This window comes from Perissodus microlepis, chromosome 10, assembly GCF_051167445.1.
Source record: "Perissodus microlepis isolate ML-2025 ecotype Zambia chromosome 10, ASM5116744v1, whole genome shotgun sequence".
In the NCBI taxonomy this organism is placed as follows: domain Eukaryota; kingdom Metazoa; phylum Chordata; class Actinopteri; order Cichliformes; family Cichlidae; genus Perissodus; species Perissodus microlepis.
Genome location: NC_140470.1, coordinates 2,159,667 through 2,177,208, shown reverse-complemented (window position 1 = coordinate 2,177,208; position 17,542 = coordinate 2,159,667). Strand labels below are relative to the sequence as shown.

The 17,542-nt window shown below is 44.3% G+C and overlaps 1 protein-coding gene across 1 annotated transcript; it reads left to right on the top strand.

Annotated features, from left to right (window-relative positions):
* The first annotated feature begins 892 nt into the window (after window positions 1–892).
* On the top strand, window positions 893–15,947 carry prdm15 (PR domain containing 15). Its single transcript, XM_084941442.1, has 23 exons — window positions 893–1,584; window positions 1,673–1,766; window positions 2,575–2,728; window positions 2,819–2,971; window positions 3,070–3,178; window positions 3,267–3,350; window positions 3,607–3,816; window positions 5,572–5,781; window positions 5,879–5,973; window positions 6,054–6,141; window positions 6,220–6,387; window positions 7,776–7,870; window positions 7,965–8,096; window positions 8,675–8,815; window positions 8,920–9,083; window positions 9,439–9,518; window positions 9,872–9,991; window positions 10,100–10,231; window positions 10,529–10,612; window positions 12,288–12,463; window positions 12,560–12,640; window positions 13,459–13,680; window positions 14,887–15,947. The coding sequence occupies exons 1-23, from the start codon at window positions 1,554–1,556 to the stop codon at window positions 15,421–15,423; spliced, it is 3,360 nt and encodes a 1,119-aa protein (XP_084797568.1). The 5' UTR covers window positions 893–1,553; the 3' UTR covers window positions 15,424–15,947.
* Window positions 15,948–17,542: the final 1,595 nt, after the last annotated feature.

Genomic DNA, 17,542 nt, shown 5'->3' with positions numbered 1-17,542 from the left:
AGCCATCTGTACATGCCTCAACACACTGAGTTGCTGCCATGTTATTGGCTGACTGGATCTTTGCATTAATAAATGAATGAAGCAGTTGGATGTAGCAAAGTGGCTGGTGAGTATATTGTGCCTTTTATGTCTATATTTTTCTAATCCCCTAGAACAACTAGTAAATGTCTGTTGTTAGACCTCAAACAATTAAGGCAACTGATTGCCTCAATGGTCCAACCTTCACTATCTGTCCTCTGCACATGTCCAGACTATCACAACTTCATGCAACAACTATGACAGGCCACACAGGCTATCTGTCAGCTGTTAGTACAGTCCTTCAGACATGCCCACTCTGAGTGCTAACATATAAGGAGACAAAGTTACAGTTTCATTATATAGTTTATCATATTAGAATTTAGTAACTCTGAAGTTATAACAAATATAATAAGTGGGCTTACTTAATCTCAAAAAAAAGAGTCCATATTAATCAAAAATTCAAAAGAGAGAAAATGTCAAAGAAACTCCAAATATTTAACTAGTACACTTTAGTAAGCTCGCACTGTTCCACGTGTTTCACCACTTTGCTTATAGAAAGACATTTTGGTATAAAGACAACATTGTAAAAAGCTTCTTGACACTGAAATATAATTTTCATAAAATGTGTTGTTAGGACTGAAACAGAAAGCGAAACGTTGCTGTGACAGCAAACGTTGTCGGAAGTTTGATAAAGTAGTTATAAGCAGCAGCATACGCTAACATGCTGCCTTTTAGTATTTTGTGCACATTTTTGTTAACTTCTGTAGTTTCTATAAGATTAAAAACTGTTACACGTATGAGGCAGTAGGTCCTAGGTTAGCGCCATTGTGTTGCGCCTACATTTCCCATAATGCAGTCGGGGCAGCTCGTTTCCGGTCCTGCGCCGTTTCTGGAGCGGATTGGAACCCGGAGTCAGGATTTGGTAAATGAAGGGGTTTTGCAGTAAAGGTAACGTGTTTCCCGACCAATACACGCCGCCTTTCTACCAAATGGAGACGCAGTTTGGTAGTAAAGGTGCAGCTGATCCGTCCGGTTCGGTCCGGGTTTACCCGAAACGCCTCCACCACACACTGGCGGCCGTTGAATAGCATTGACTCCGGTTTGGGGGTTTGCGTCTCCGGTCCATCCGCCATGCCGACTGTTCTTTGTTACATTTTAGCAAAGAGGAGCCGCTCAGATCGGAGTTAAAACCCGGCTAGAGTTTGGGAACGACTCAAATCCTGGATCCCGTCTATTCCCCGGGCTGCATATGTTCAAATACACGCGTCAACTGTTTCGCGTAGACCAAAAACCAGTTAATGTTTTCATAAGACACTAGTGTACAGCCGGTAGGGCTGATGCATTCACGTACACCTGAAGGGTCCCACATTAAACGATGAGCAGGCTCAGAAGTTCAGTTACATCCTGAAACACTCGTTAAAGTACTTCCTTCGTGTAAATGTGCAGTAAAACTGAGTGCGACCAGGCTGCTGCTCTGCTCTCTGCGTGCTTTCTGGTAAACATGCAAACACTTTCCCTCTCTGTAGGTTGGCATAATGGCTGAACAGACACCAGATGAGTTCATCTGTGAGTATGACTCCAGCCCTTACTGTCCCCTGTGTGTGTGTGTGTGTTAAAGCACTATGAAGACAGATGTGATGTGTGTATCTGACAGGGTGCGAGGACTGTGGCCAGTACCATGACTCTGAGTGTCCTGATCTTGGGCCGGTGGTGACTGTCCAGGACTCCTTCGTCCTCAGCCGAGCTCGGTGAGTGACAGCTGGAGGTGTCAGGTGGGGGTTTGGGCCATTCTTTGAACTCAAGTTTCTTTTTAAAGATTCAATCAGAGCAAAACCAAAGAAGGAGAAACATCGATCCCTGCTAGCGCTGACGTCCAGTCATCCTGACCTGTGAAATTACAAACCCCATTCATGTGTCACCTTATTGCTGTTCTAGACCTTGCAAAGAGATTGTCCAAGTATCCCACTGTGGGTGGTTGCGTTTCTGCCACTTGAAGCTTCATCCTAAATGTGGAACTTTTTAAAATGGCCCTTTAAACATAATAGATTTATCACTCTACAGCTGCCTTCCTCGAGCCTCAGCCTGCAGTTTCTTTTTTTGTTTGTGTTTTCTCTCTCTCTCTTTCTCGGATATTTTGCATCATTGGGGCTTCTGTCTATAATATTGCACAAAATTGCTCAAAAGGGGAGGACACACCATTTTTCAGCATTTTAGCAAAGTAGTCAGCATACTGAATCAAGTGATGCTGAAACTAAGGGATCACAAGAAGGCAGACAGGCAGGAGGCTGGCCTTGTTATTGTAAAGACCCTACAATAACCAGATCATCCTCTGTGATCAAGCACTTAGCAACAGCGGCAGTAAGAGTCCCTGTTTTAACAGGAAGAAACCTCTGGGAGGAGTCTGCAGTAGCAGGTTGGGGGTTGTGATTGGTGATGATGGAGAGTTGAGAGTAAAGAGTGAGGGTCGTCGCCTTGAGCTTTTATCATGCTTTTAGCTTACATACTGAACAGACAGTAATCATGAGTTTATGCCATGTTGCTCTTTCCTTGGATCAGGTCGTCTCTTCCAGACAGCCTGGAGATCAGAGAGATGGGAAATGGAGAGGAGGGGGTGTTTGTCCTGCACCGGCTGGTCAAGAGGACTCGGTTTGGGCCCTTTGAAGCAAAGAGGGTTCCCCACCTGGAGAAGGAAGGAGCGTTCCCCCTTAAGGTGCACTTAAACCCCCTGCTTTAAACTGTACATGTGCATGTGGTTTTTAACTTTAACTTCCTTCTTGATCCTCTCTCTGTTGTTGGGCAGATCTTCAAGAAGGACGGTGTAGTGGTGTGCTTTGACTCCAGCAGTGAGGAGGACTGCAACTGGATGATGCTGGTGCGACCTGCCAGTGACCACAAGCACCAGAATCTGACGGCTTACCAGCAGGATGACGAAGTGTACTTCAACACCTCCCAGGTATCTTCCTCCACCTGAAACCTGCGCGGCTTCTTCACCTCCGTAAGCAGACTGATTTGTTGATCCACGTGCATTCCTGCCGCTGTTGTGTTTCCCAGGATGTGCTGCCAGGAACAGAGCTGAGAGTCTGGTATGGAGCGTTCTACGCCAAGAAGATGGAGAAGCCCATGCTGAAACCCCCACTTCAGCCACCGCTGCCTCCACCAGGTAGATTTGGTTACAGCACAGATGCTGTGTTGGGGTACCATGGAAACTGTGAGAGTTACATCTTCTCGCTTTTCTCTTTTTCAATCAGATGTGACAGCTCCATCTGCTAAATCTGAGATCTCAGAGAAAAGTGGAGCCCACATGCTTCCAGCGGCAGAAGACGGCAGCACAGGTAGGATCATTAAAAACACCCACCACCTCCAGTTCACACGTCTTTGAAATGTTTTCCCATATTTTAGCTAAGTTTGTGATTAGACTCCTTTTTTTTCTTTCAACTGCATCAATTTTTCAGCAGCTTTTTGTTTTGGCAGCGAGTCCAGCATGAGTGAACGCCACATGTTCACCCGTTCAAAAGATTCTAAGCTGAACAAAACGCTGCGTCATGATCGCACACGCTGACTCATCTACCCCTTTTCTGTGGATCACAGGCGACATGCTGAGCCACCTCAACGAGGTAAAGACGGTAACGGTGCTTCCAGCAGAGCAACTCCTGCCCCAGGGGGAATGCCTGGTTGGTCCTGATGAGGAGGAGGGCAGCTCCCCTGCAGCGCAGCCCAGCCCCAAGAGAGGGCACAGCCGAGGGAGGAGAGCTAAAGGACGCAGGCCCAGTGCTGCAGCTGCAGCAAGCAAAAACAGAGGTGAGAAGAAAGAGAGAGTCAGGCTTGGGCAAAAAAAAACTTGGTGAAACATATTCTGGCTTGCAGCGGTTAAATGAAGATGATCGCATGATATTTAGAATGCATGCTGCACCAGTTAAAACACAAAAAGTAGATCGAGTGCTCCCTCGGTCAGCGCCTGTTTCCTGCACAACACAGCTCAAAGTTTCTGGATATAATCACTACGTTAAGACAGATCAAATTCAAATGTGTAGCAAAGCAGGAGGTGAAGAGCTTGTTCTTTGAAGCGGATCATCATCAGCTGTTTGGAAATACAGCAGATAACAAGTAATGTTGACCAAGAACAAAGCAACAAGTGCCGTAGAGTCGCGTCTGCACCACAGAACAACACAGAAAAGACACAAAGACAGTTAATGCATGAAGATCCTGCAGTGCTGAGGTGAATCGCCCAGTGTCAACTCAGACGAGGCTCCTTGTATCCATCCAGCTCACAAAGTCACCAACCAATCACATTCCATCTGAACAAAGATGTGTGCCCACTAAACACGTCGAGCCAGGAATGTTTCAGGTCTCTGGTTTACTTAATGGAAAAAACACATGTTGTCTCCTCATGCAATTACTTTTCCAAAGTGGCAAAACCTGCGCTGTATGCAAATCACCACCGGGGGAAAAGAGGGATCTCACGTGTGTCAAGTACTTTTCTACTTTTTCGAGAAGCCAGACAGAAGCTCCTCAGTAAGAGTCACATGACAGCCCACCTATAGTTTTCCAAAAAGCACCCCAAGGACGCTCAGACCATGAGAAACTAAGTTCTCTGGTCTGATGAAACAAAGATTACACTCTTTGGCTTGAATGCCAAGTGAAAACCAAGCACCGCTCATCACATGGATGATCTCATCCCTACAGTGAAGCATGGTGGCAGCAGCATCACGCTGTGGGGATGTTGTTCAGAAGCAGGAACTGGGAGACTAGTCAGGGTGGAGGTAAAGGTCAATGCAGCGATGCACAGAGGCATGATGTGGATGTTAACCTGCTAGAGCGCTCTGGACCTCAGACTAGGGTGAAGGTTCATCTTCCAACACAGGGGTGGGGATATCTAAAACCTGCAGGTCAACACACCTGAATCAGATCATTAGTTCATTACCAGGCCTCTGGAGAACTTCAAGACATGTCGAAGAGGTCGTTTAGCCATTTAAATCAGCTGTGTTGGATCAAAGACACATCTAAAACCTGCAGGACACCGGCCCTCGACGCCTGCAGTTCCTCCACCTCTGTTCTAACAGGACAATGACCCTAAACACACAGCCAAGATAACAGAGGAGTGGCTTTAGAAATTTCCCTCAATGGCCCAGTCACACCCCAGAGTTGAACCTGGTTGAACGTCTCTGGAAAGATCTGAAAATGGCTGTGCACCAACACTCCCAATCCAAACTGCTGCAGCTTGAGAGATTCTGCAAAGAAGAGTGGGAAACACTGCCCCAAAGATAGGTGTGCTAGCTTGTAGCATCATACTCAAAAAGACTTGAGGCTGTAATTGCTGCCAAAGGGGCTTCCAAGCTACCAAGGTATCGAGCAAAGGCTGTGAATATTTATGTACATGTTATATTTCAAACAAACTTCATCACTTTGTCATTACAGAGCATCGCATGTAGAATGTTGAGGTGAAAAATGAATATGATTAATTTTGCAATAAGGGTGTAAAACGATCAAGTGTGGAACACGAGCTCATCTACGGTTGCTCCATCGACTTTGACGTTGGGTTCCTGATGTGTGCAGATGTGAAGCCCCCACTGGTGAGCTCGGAGCCTGTAGCGTCAGAGGGGGGAACAAGAGCGGCAGAGAACAGCAGCCCACTGAGCACTCCAGACAGCGGGCCTGTCCTGAAGAGGCACAGAGCGAGAGAGCACAAGAAGGTCTACGCTTGCCCCCGCTGCAACAAGGTCTTCCAGAACAGCAGCAACCTCAACAGACACATCCGATCTCATGGTACAGTTGTGGCTGTGATGGCGTCATCTCCAGATAGAGTTCAATTCAGAAGGAGTGAGTATGTTTACTAAAAGGTCCCTTCATGTGTGGGCCGCAGGTGATAAGCTGTTCAAGTGCGATGAATGTGACAAGTTGTTCAGCCGTAAGGAGAGCCTGAAGCAGCACATCTCATACAAGCACAGCAAGAACGTGGTAAGTGCGTTTCGAACGGCCGGATCGAGGGTTTCAGCCGCTCCAGCGGTTAATGACGTCGTGTGTTTACCCCCCAACAGCCTGACCAAGAGTACAAGTACAAATGCAACACGTGTGAGAAATCTTTTCGCCTGGAAAATGCCTTAAAGTTCCACAACTGCCGGACAGGTAGGTTTGCCTCTTTTCTTTTTTCCCCTCGTTTCTGATCACATTTCTAACCATCCTCTTTTCATTCCTTCACTCCAGACGACAAGACGTTCCAGTGTGATATCTGCTCGCGGTTCTTCTCCACCAACAGCAACCTCTCCAAGCACAAGAAGAAGCACGGCGAGAAGCTCTACTCCTGTGAAATCTGCAACAAGATGTTCTACCGCAAAGACGTGATGCAGGAGCACCACAGGAGGCACGGTTTGGGTGAGTGCATGAGAACACAGAGCAGCCTTTGATTATTAATGCTATTTTTTTCACAGTACTAGAATGATGAGAGCAAAATGCTTCTCGTGCTTTTTATGGTTGATGAAAAGCACTACAGGAATAAATAAATCAGAGTATGGATAGTTAAACTCCCTCCCAGGCAGTCATGCCGCTGGTCTTATCAGTCACCGTGATTATGCAAGACAAACAGAATTTCCAGGAAACGTCTCGCAGTCAAGTCTGCAACTGGAGACTCTGTAGGCTTGAACCTTTACGGTTTTTAGAACAGAGAGATTTTCTGCAAACCACTCCAAAGTTCATGTGTCCATATTGCTCAAACATAGCTTCTTAAATAATCAGGCCCCATCTTATCTTATAGACATCACATCGCCCCAGTAGAGCACTTTACTCTCACACTGTTGATTATTTAAAAGTAGAATGGGAGGCAGAGCCTTCAGCTTTCAGGCCCCTCTTCTGTGGAACCAGCTCCCAGTTTGGACACCAGACACCCTCTCTGCTCTAAAGATTAGGCTTAAAACTTTCCCGTTTGATAAAGCTTATAGTCATGTGACCCTGGGCTATTCCTTAGCTATGGCACAATAAGCCTAAGCTTCATTCACCTCATTTCACTCCGTGTGTGCTTACACAACACTCGGCATTAATCATTAGTCGTTTTTAATCTCCGGCTCTTCCACAGTGTCTCTTTTGTCCCGTCTCCCTCCCCTGAGCCGTGTTCTGCTGGAGTTTTTCCTGCTTGCTCATAGGGGGTCGTTTGATTGTTGGGGTTTTCTCTGTATTATTGTTGGGTCCTCGCAAATAGGAAGAGTCTCGAGGCAACTGTGACTTGGCGCTGTGTAAGCAAAACTATTGGTCAGATCTCTGCAGGTTGTTTTCAGAGACCTCTGTGTGTTCGACTCCAGCTGGTTTGATCTGTTGCTGAGAAACATCCCCCATAGCCTGATGCAGCCACCGCCATGCTTTACTGTAGGGGTTAGGTAGGCAATGAGCGGAGGAGCTCTACAAATGTTTGAGTTCAGAGAATACTTTTAACCATACCATGAGAGCTATTTAATCACTGTTTAGCAAATATTAAGTGATTTGTTGTTTTGTGAGTTTAGCCAGGCAGCAACAAATGATATAAAACAGTTATTTGAAGCCGTTCATATGATTGCATTACTCTGGCATTGTTAGTGGTAATCATATTGAATCTCACTGTGTAAACGATTTCATAAAACTGAGAAGGATTCGACTTTCACATCTCCCACACAAACACACAGATAACCAAGTCAGAGCTGAGCAGCCTGGTGCATTTTTGCACCGTTTAGATGGATTTCTTCTGTTGGCCCTGACGCTCTTCGCTAAACTAAACCTAAAATCCATACGCACAGGACCAAAGCACATGAAGAGAGAGGAGCTGGAGGCCAATGGGGAAGAAGGGACCAAGTACAGGAAGGAGCCGTCACCCTGTCCCATTTGCAGCAAGGTAAGCCGTCTGCACGTGTCGGCTCATGGCACGAAGTGCAAACCCTTCACCGTTCACCTGCTTCACTGCAGTGTGTTCCTGTGTGTGCGCACAGGTGTTCTCCTGCAGGAGTAACATGAACAAGCATCTGTTGACTCACGGCGATAAAAAGTACACCTGTGAGATCTGCGGCCGCAAGTTCTTCCGTGTAGACGTCCTCCGAGACCACATTCACGTGCACTTCAAGGTGAAACCTGCAACATTATCAGACCTTTTGAAGGGTTCATTCACAGAGAAGCTGCTGTTTCATCACAAGATCAAAGACTTTGTGTTTCAGTATATTACAAAAATGCAGGATTTATGGATGAAATGAATTTCTAGGATGAAAGCTGCACCACTGCTTATTCCACAGGACCAATGACGCATGTAGAGTCTGTTCCACTCGTTTAACAGCGCCGCTGCACATCTAGCTGCACAAATTCAGAACACTTTTTTGGCTTTGGGCCTTTGAGTACTTGGTTTCCACTTTAATCACACACACACAAGGATTTACATGAATTAGAGGGATGCCACTTTGACTCAGATCAGGTATCAAAATGTGGTCCATCTCTGATTCAGTATTATAGACACCTGACAGAATATTCTATACATTTACATGTCCTCAGTCAGAATCTCACCATTTCTCTAAATGATAGAGAAGGGGACATATTTAAAAAAAAAATCAGAAGCACTGCTACTCAGATAAGAAAAGATAAACACAGAAATGCTCAGATGCTCTCCAGATACCTGGCGTTCATCAGGTTGAATGACATCCTTTTATTTCAGGACATAGCCTTAATGGACGAGCAGGAAAGGGAAGGCTTCATCAAGAAGATCGGCATCTCAGCGGACGACAGTGACGAAACAGACGAGGATGAAGATGAAGATGACCCAGAGCACCATAAATATAACTGCAAGAAATGCCAAGTAAGCAATCTTCTGACTGTCACGGAGAAACTCTGCAGTCACATGGAGCACCACGTATCCCTGTGTCCCACACAAATAACACATGTCCTGCTTCTTGTCTCCAGCTGTCATTTGCAAAAGGAAAAGAGTACCTGAAGCACATCATGGAGCAGCACAAGGAGAAAGCCTACGGCTGCGGGATCTGTAACCGACGCTTTGCACTCAAAGCCACTTACAACGCTCACCTGGTCATCCACCGAGAGCAGCTGCCCGACCCTTCGGTGCAGAAGTAAGACTGTAGGAAGCAAGCAAGTACAAATGCTAGTCACAGTCTTGTGGGCCAGCAGAGAAATCAATAATTGTATAAAGAAGTACTTTTGAAATCTGGTGAGGAGAAGAATACATCTGATTCCTTTAAATATGTTCACGGGAGGAAAGATAGTAACATTTGCGTGCAGCAGCCATTGAGTGCTAGTTACTAATCATTCATGCATGTGAGAGCTGAAATTGCTGACTTGCACCTAAAAGGAAATGATGTCATTTTTAGCACAAACTGTGTATTTTCCAAAATAAAGGTACTAAATAACTATGAAGTCAGAAAAATGTACAGAAATCATTTTCAAATGTTTCGCTCTTTCCTAAAGGTACATCCATCCATGTGAGATTTGTGGGCGAATATTCAATAGCATTGGAAATCTGGAAAGGCACAAGATCATCCACACAGGTGAAATGTTTATTCTGTGGTCAGTGCTTAACAAATTTATTCGCCTACCACCCAGTGTAAGGTTTTTAAATGAGCACTACTGGTCATCAGCGAAATCTTTTATGTTTCTGCAATGTTTCATCCAAACGCTAATCCCACAAGATTTTAATTGAAGTCACATTTTTAATGCTAAAATGTGCGTTTTTATAAAATAATGGCATAAAAACGTTCCTCTGTTCAGCAAAGCAGCTGAAAGTTGTAATCAAGGGCAGCACGTCAGTAAATGTACTTGCTACGCTGGCTCATACTCTCACAGGGTGAGTTTGTGCAAAGGTAACGTCACAATAAAAAAAGATGTTTGTTCACTCATCCAGGGGTGAAGAGCCACGGCTGTGATAAATGCGGCAAATCATTTGCAAGAAAGGACATGCTGAAGGAGCATCTCAGGGTGCACGACGACAACCGAGAGTACCTGTGCGCCGAGTGCGGGAAAGGTCATCGCACGCCTCATTGCTCTTTTCCCACCGTGTAAACTGAACAAGTAGACTTGAACTGGTTATGGTTGAATTATTCTGAGATTGTGTCAACGTTTGCCTGCCCAGGTATGAAGACCAAACATGCTCTGAGGCACCACATGAAGCTCCACAAGGGCATCAAAGAGTACGAGTGTAAGGAGTGTAAGCGCAAGTTCGCCCAAAAGGTCAACATGCTGAAACACTACAAGAGACACACAGGTAAGTGAGAATGTGTGTGTGTGCACATAGAGCTCATTTTAATGCATTACCTTAGTCTAACACACACAGACACACACATATATATAGCATAAGCATTGTCTGTGTAGCCCCAACACACTGTCTTTACCCTAGTTGTCTTGATTGTTCTCACTTGTCTCTATTGCAGTAAGAAAAAGTGTTTGTGTGTCACAGACATGAAGGATGTATACTGCAAAAAAAGCACTAAAAACCAAGCACACCTAACAGAGAATCACGTCATTGTCCCTCAGTGCTTGTTTTGTGTCACCGTGCTTGCAGGTATAAAGGACTTTATGTGCGAGTTGTGTGGAAAGACTTTCAGTGAGAGGACCACACTAGAGACTCACAAGCTCATCCACACAGGTATTTCATGTCACTGTGGCGTCATAAAACCAGACTGCTGTGCATTACTCGGTTATTACAAGCTGAACATGAAACTCTTTCACCTGAATCTACTTTCCTGCTACATTTAAATCAGAACATTGTAAACAGGACTGGACCCTTCATAACGAAGTGAGAGGCTGATAAAGTCACACAGAAAGCAGCTTATTACTTATAATCTTCAAATGTAATGCAATATGTAGTAATGTAATATCTTCTTTTAGTCAAAATTTAAAGTGATTTTACCAAAAATAATTTTAGCTGTTAATGTTAACTGTTGTAGTATGAAAATGTAAGTTAGCTCTTATTAGTTGTTGATAAATAGAGGAAAGAGGAACTTTTGTTTGATCCCAAAAATAAGAAGGTTGACTTAAGTTAGCATAAAGGCTAAAATCGTGTGGTTACAGCTAAGCAGTTTGGTCCAAAAGTAAACTTGCCAAAAAGCCCGTGACATGCAGCTGCTGCCAGGACCTTATGATTTAAGAAGCATGTTGTATCCTTGTCATTTCATCCTGCTATTTTTGGACTGAAACAAATACTAGCGTAATGTTAGCTACATGGTGCTAACTAAACAGTAGTTTCAAGTTTTATTGTCATGTACGGAGAAACAGTGTAGCCACATTTACCCATAATGAAGTTCTTTGGCTCGTGCTCCTCAGCTTTACATGAACATGTAGAAAGTGTGCAGTTATATTAAGAAGAAAATAACAGAAAATAGCAGTAATAATAATAATACTGATGATGATGATGATGATGATGATGATGATAATAAAAGAGAAAAAGAGAGAAAAAAATTCTCTAAATATTTAATAGTTAAGACAAGTTGGTATTTGCATGTTGTGCAAAACTTGTGCAACGAGCATTTAAGGCATTTGTTGAAGTGACAGTGTGTAGAGTCCTGTAGTTGTAGTGAGTGTGTAATGGTGTGTGCAGAACGTCAGCAGCTCGAAAGCCTGATGGCTTGTGGGTAGAAACTGTCTCTGCGTCTGCTAGCGCGGGTCTGGATGCTCCTGAACCGCCTGCCGGACGGCAGGAGTGAGAAAAGTCTGTGGCTGGGATCGGAGAGGAGCCGCTGCATCTTCCTCATGCAGCGCTGTCTGTAGAGATCCTGCATGGCTGCCAGTTCAGTCCTGGTGATGCGCTGTGCTGTCCTCACCACCCTCTGCAGAGCTTTGTGGTCCAGAGCATTACAGCTGCCGTACCAGGTGGTGATGCAGCCAGTCAGAATAGTAGCTACACCTATGAAGCAAAGTTACAAACAATTTTTAGGAAAATGTGTTTTCTTTCTTAAACAAAAGTTTAATAAGACAGGGAAGGACTTGGAGATTTAGCAACTGAGATTGATACATTATTGAGCAAAATTATAATGGAGTAAATAATTTGTTACACTACTCGTTACATTACTTTTGCTCCATAAATTGACCTGAAACACGTTCACATAATTACCAGTTCTGCTGTTCTACACACCAACATATATCCCTATCAAAGTCAGAACACACATGTGATCTTTCATATGTATGAACACAAATCCAACAACACAAAGCAAAGATGCTTTGGAGTGCATTACACACAACATCGAATATGATAGGGTTTAATTTGGGGCTTCGTACTAGCTGATGCTGTCGAGCTGACCTCCTCTCCTTCTCTGCTGCTGCAGTGGGTAAGACGTGGACATGTCCCACATGCGATAAGAAATATCTGACCGAGTACATGCTGCAGAAGCACGTCCACCTGACCCACGAAAAGGTAGAGGCCCAGTCGTGTCACCTCTGCGGGACAAAGGTGTCCACTCGCGCTTCTATGAACCGACACCTGCGACGCAAACATCCCGAGGTGAGTAGGGTCAGACCTGAGAGGAAACGACCCATATTACAGCACTCGAAAGGCAGACTCGGCCTGAAACGCTGTCCTTCTCCTATATGCCTACAGGTGGTGTCTGTGAGAATCGACGAGTTTGATGATCTTCAGGAAAATTTGTCAATGAATGAGTCATCTATCAGCATTGTGCAGGTTAGAATAAAATTCTGGATTTCTGACACCACAGACCAAATCCAATTCATTGTATTTGGTCTCGACCAGGCCACCCATCGTCTTCAGATGGTCCAAAATGCAGCTGCTCGCCTGCTAACTGGTACCAAACGGAGAGAGCGTATAACCCCAGTTTTAGCTTCTTTACACTTCCTGTCTCCTACAGGATCCAATTTAAACTTTTACTTTTAAGTCGCTTAACGCCCGAGCGCCTTCTTACCTGTCTGAGCTCCTCTCTGTTTATGCTCCAGGAAAAACCATGAGGTCTAGCTCAGAATAGATGCTGTCCATCCCACGGACTTGCCTCCAATCTCGTGGTGATAGGTCCTTCTCTGTGACAGGTCCCAGACTTTGGAATAGTCTCCCCCTAAATATTAGATCTGCACAAACACTTGAGCAATTTAAATCACTACTAAAGACACATTTTTATGCCCTGGCTTTTAACACACTATGACCCAGGCATTCTGCTCTTATTTTAAATAGTTTTAGTTATTGTTTTAATTCTTTTATTGTCCTATTATTGTTTTATATTGTTAGTATTGTATTACATTGTTGCTTTTTAATGCCATTTTTATATTGTTAAGCACTTTGTGCAGCATCGGTTGTTTGAAATGTGCTATATAAATAAATTTGACCTTGACCTTTGACCTTATTGACAAACGAGGTGGTTTTAGGGAGGCGTAGCCTTGGAAACACTGACAAACAAGAAGAAACCATATTGTCTAAGTATGTCTGTGGTGTCAGCTGCCTTAAAATCTGCATTTTTCTGTACACTAAAGATGTTTCACTTCCTTCTGCAGCCCTCTCTGACCATGGAAAAAGACGGGATGTCTCAGGAGCGGCCCGGTCGACCTTCCCGACACCCCAAGAAGAAGCAGAGAAGCTCAGCTGAGCCGGAGCTCTCCGAGTCCGATGAATACGTTGATTTTGCTGAACCAAGGCACGAAGCCATGTCAGAATTCAACGCCGTCATTGTCGGTGATGAGACTGAGACGAGCTCTGCTGTACAGAGCATCCAGCAGGTACGTGTGCACATTTCCCCCAGAAGATTCTGCTTTGTTGCTACAATAACGTGTCCAATTTCTTTCCCCCCGAACACCACGATAAGTGGATAAAGGCAGGCGGCCTGATTAAAAAGGAAAACACAGACTGAAGTTTTTCTCCCTGAAGAGCCCTTAAGTCACCCACAGCGGCTGGCTCGACATTGCCGATGAAAGGCAGAATAAATCTGGATTTGCACTTGTTTTGTTGATTATTTGATATGAAGTCATCATTTAATAACTGTGGCATTTGTCTAAAAATGTGGCAGTTGTCTAATAAAGTTTTTTTTGAATGGGCTATAATGTTACATAACCTAATAAATTGCCGACTTTGGTAATTGTTGACCTAGTAGTTATGACTTCATTGGGAATCGTAGGATAAAATGTGGATCTGTTGAGTAAAGCAGGTGTAAAATACACACAGTCAAACCACAAAATGATTACATTTATAATATACAATTGTTTTCCTACTGTTAAGACAGTGTTATGAAATTACACAAATGCAGTGCAACGCTTGAAGCCACAATTGACAGCTAAGGCTTTGTGATTACAGATGTGCTCAAACACATTAGACCTTTAACAATTTTAATAATATAACTATACAAAGTGGCATGATGCTTAAATAGTTTGATTTAAAAATGTGAAATAAGACGTAGTTTCTAATTTTATTTATTTATTTTCCATTTTTCAGATGTGTTTACTACATTATTTCTGTCCGGGCCACTTGAGTCAATATAAGACTGTTATTCCAGCTGCAGTAACTTATATTTGGCCTCTGTTCTGGAACTTTCCTAACATGTGCAGTATGGAAAGCCAAGAGGCCGGGAGAGCGGCAGCAGCAGCAACAACACATTTCTTCCTGTTAAAAGGGAGTTTTTCCTTCCCGCTGTCACCAAGTGCTTGATCACTGGGTGGTGTCTAATTGTTGGGGTTTTCTCTGCATTATTGTAAAGTCTGTACAATATAAATCACCTTGAAGTGACCGTTGTTGTCATTTGGTGCTATGTGAATGCAATAAAATTCAGTTCAGTCAGCTGGTCTGCCAGGATCGCTGGCTGAGCTTGACTCACGACCTCAGCCAGCTGCTGTTCCTCACAAACTTAGATTATAACAACAGTGTTGTGCTTTAGCAGCAGATGAGCTGCTTTCATCATCGAGTTGCAATTGATTCCATTGTTGCCGTTTCAGGTGGTGGTTCTGACCGACCCCAGTGCTCCATCAGCCTCCTCCCCCAACAGTTCAGTGGGACTGACCAACATCACAGTCACGCCCATCACCAGCCACGCCCCTGCCCAGTTTACCAGCCTGCAGCCTGTCGCCGTGGGCCACCTGACAGCCAGCGACCGGCCCCTCACACTGGACAACTCCATCCTCACGGTCACCTTTGACACAGTCAGTGGCTCCGCTATGCTGCACAACCGGTCTGCAGAACTCATCCCAGAGACTGTAGGTCCTGCTGGAAGCGGGACACCCCAGTCCGTCGCCCATTTCATCAACCTCGCCACTCTGGTCAACCCCATGGGCCACCAGCTAGAGGCCCCGACTCTGGCGTGGAGGCCTGTACCTGCAGCTGAGGGCAGCCAGGTCACTCCAGTGGTGGAGGGTGCACAGGGGGAGAGTCAGGAGGCCCAGAGCCAGGGCCCAGATCCAGGCCGGCCCAGCCAGAGCCAGCCAGCCACCCCTCAGCAGCAAAGCAGTTCTGCGCAACAGATGTTCAGCTACTGAGCAGACACTAGGGGTGCAGGTCACCTCACACAGATACTGTTACATAGTAGAGTAGATTTTTAACAAACTGTACAAAGTTGTGATCACTGTCACCCAGATGCCTCTCCAGCCCAATGGAAGCAAATGGTATTGTCATATTTTTTAATAGTAAAACGGAAAACAAATTGACAGTTAGTGAATCTGTTTTTGAGAAAATGAGGAAAAAATGTGCATTTAGCCACAATCACTGACGTCTGAAACCAAAGCAACTGTTGAATATTCTAACGCCTTATCAGCCTTGGGGCGAAAATGCATGTTTTCGAGATAAACCTGCTGCTTGAACAATGAGATGTGGAAATGCACCAACATGAAAAGCAGATGAACTTTGTGACAAAGTGAAAATACGTTGACCACATTATAATAACACATGGTATTTGGTGTATTCCCTAAAACAGCTGAGTGCTGAACATGATTTTCGAATGCTGTAAACTGTAATTATTGTCAACCTGTCTGAAATAAATATTGGCAGCCATTTTTAAAAATGATATTTTTAAAGAAAATTCATCAGGTCGTCGTCCTTTTTGTATGTTGTCAGTTGTGACTGCAGCTGCAGAGAGAGCCTGATGGCTGGCCCTTTGCCCATGTGGCCTGGCCAAGTGCAGCCTGAAAAAGCCATATGGGCTCATCCTCCTGTAGGCCCATTTATTGTGGGCAGTCTAAGGCACACCTGTGCAATAGTCATGCTGTCTAATCAGCACCTTAATATGCCACACTTGTGAGGTGGGATGCAAAGGAGAAGAGCTCACTGACAGAGATTTAGACAGATTTGAGAGTAATGGGTGTTTTGTGCATGTAGAAAATGTTTCATATCTTTGAGTTCAGCTCATGAAAAATGGGAGCAAAAGTGTTGCATTTATATTTTTGTTCAGTGTTTCTACACTTACACAACACATTTTGACACTCTGTTGAATGCTTTTATTTTCAAACTTGGCAATCCAGGAAGTATAGATTTTATTTGAAGAACAGAGTCAGCGTCTAACGAATGAGAAGGTTTTTCGCCCATGAAGCAGTTCAGCAAACATGTAAAGCACCAAAAATGCACTTTAGGTAGTAAAGTGTTTAAAATAACTAATTACTGATGAAAGACTCGCTCTAGTTTCCTTAATTTAATTTAATATAATATAATTCAGCCAGAGAGGAAACGGAAATCATGAGCCTGAGGAATACTTTATGCAAAACACTCGTGGAGGGGTGTGAACAGAAACCAAACAGCCACAGACGGTATCAACTACGTGAAAAATGGCGCCATCTCGTGGCCTCTTTCTGTCACTATAATAACTTCAAAACTTTGTAAAAAAAATGCTTCACCTGTAAAAGTTTCAAAGTGACGTTTTTTCACCAGCAGAACGTTGAGCAGCTCCAGTCGATGACGTCACTGAGAGAGTCAGAACGCAAAACTACAAAGTTAACATGTAACGTTCATCATCATCATTATATTTGGATAGTTGGTGGAGACATATCAGTTAACAGTTGGCAGCGTTCCTCGCAGCATTCAGTGGCGATTAGTCTATTCAATTCAATTCAATTCAATTCAATTTTATTTATATAGCGCCAAATCACAACAAAAGTCGCCTCAAGGCGCTTCATAGATACAGAGAAAAACCCAACAATCATATGACCCCCTATGAGCAAGCACTTTGGCGACAGTGGGAAGGAAAAACTCCCTTTTAACAGGAAGAAACCTCCGGCAGAACCAGGCTCAGGGAGGGGCGGGGCCATCTGCTGCGACCGGTTGGGGTGAGAGAAGGAAGACAGGATAAAAGACATGCTGTGGAAGAGAGACAGAGGTTAATAACAGATATGATTCAATGCAGAGAGGTCTATTAATACATAGTGAGTGAGAAAGGTGACTGGAAAGGAAAAACTCAATGCATCATGGGAATCCCCCGGCAGCCTACGTCTATTGCAGCATAACTAAGGGAGGATTCAGGGTCACCTGGTCCAGCCCTAACTATATGCTTTAGCAAAAAGGAAAGTTTTAAGCCTAATCTTAAAAGTAGAGATAGTTTCTGTCTCCCGAATCCAAACTGGAAGCTGGTTCCACAGAAGAGGGGCCTGAAAACTGAAGGCTCTGCCTCCC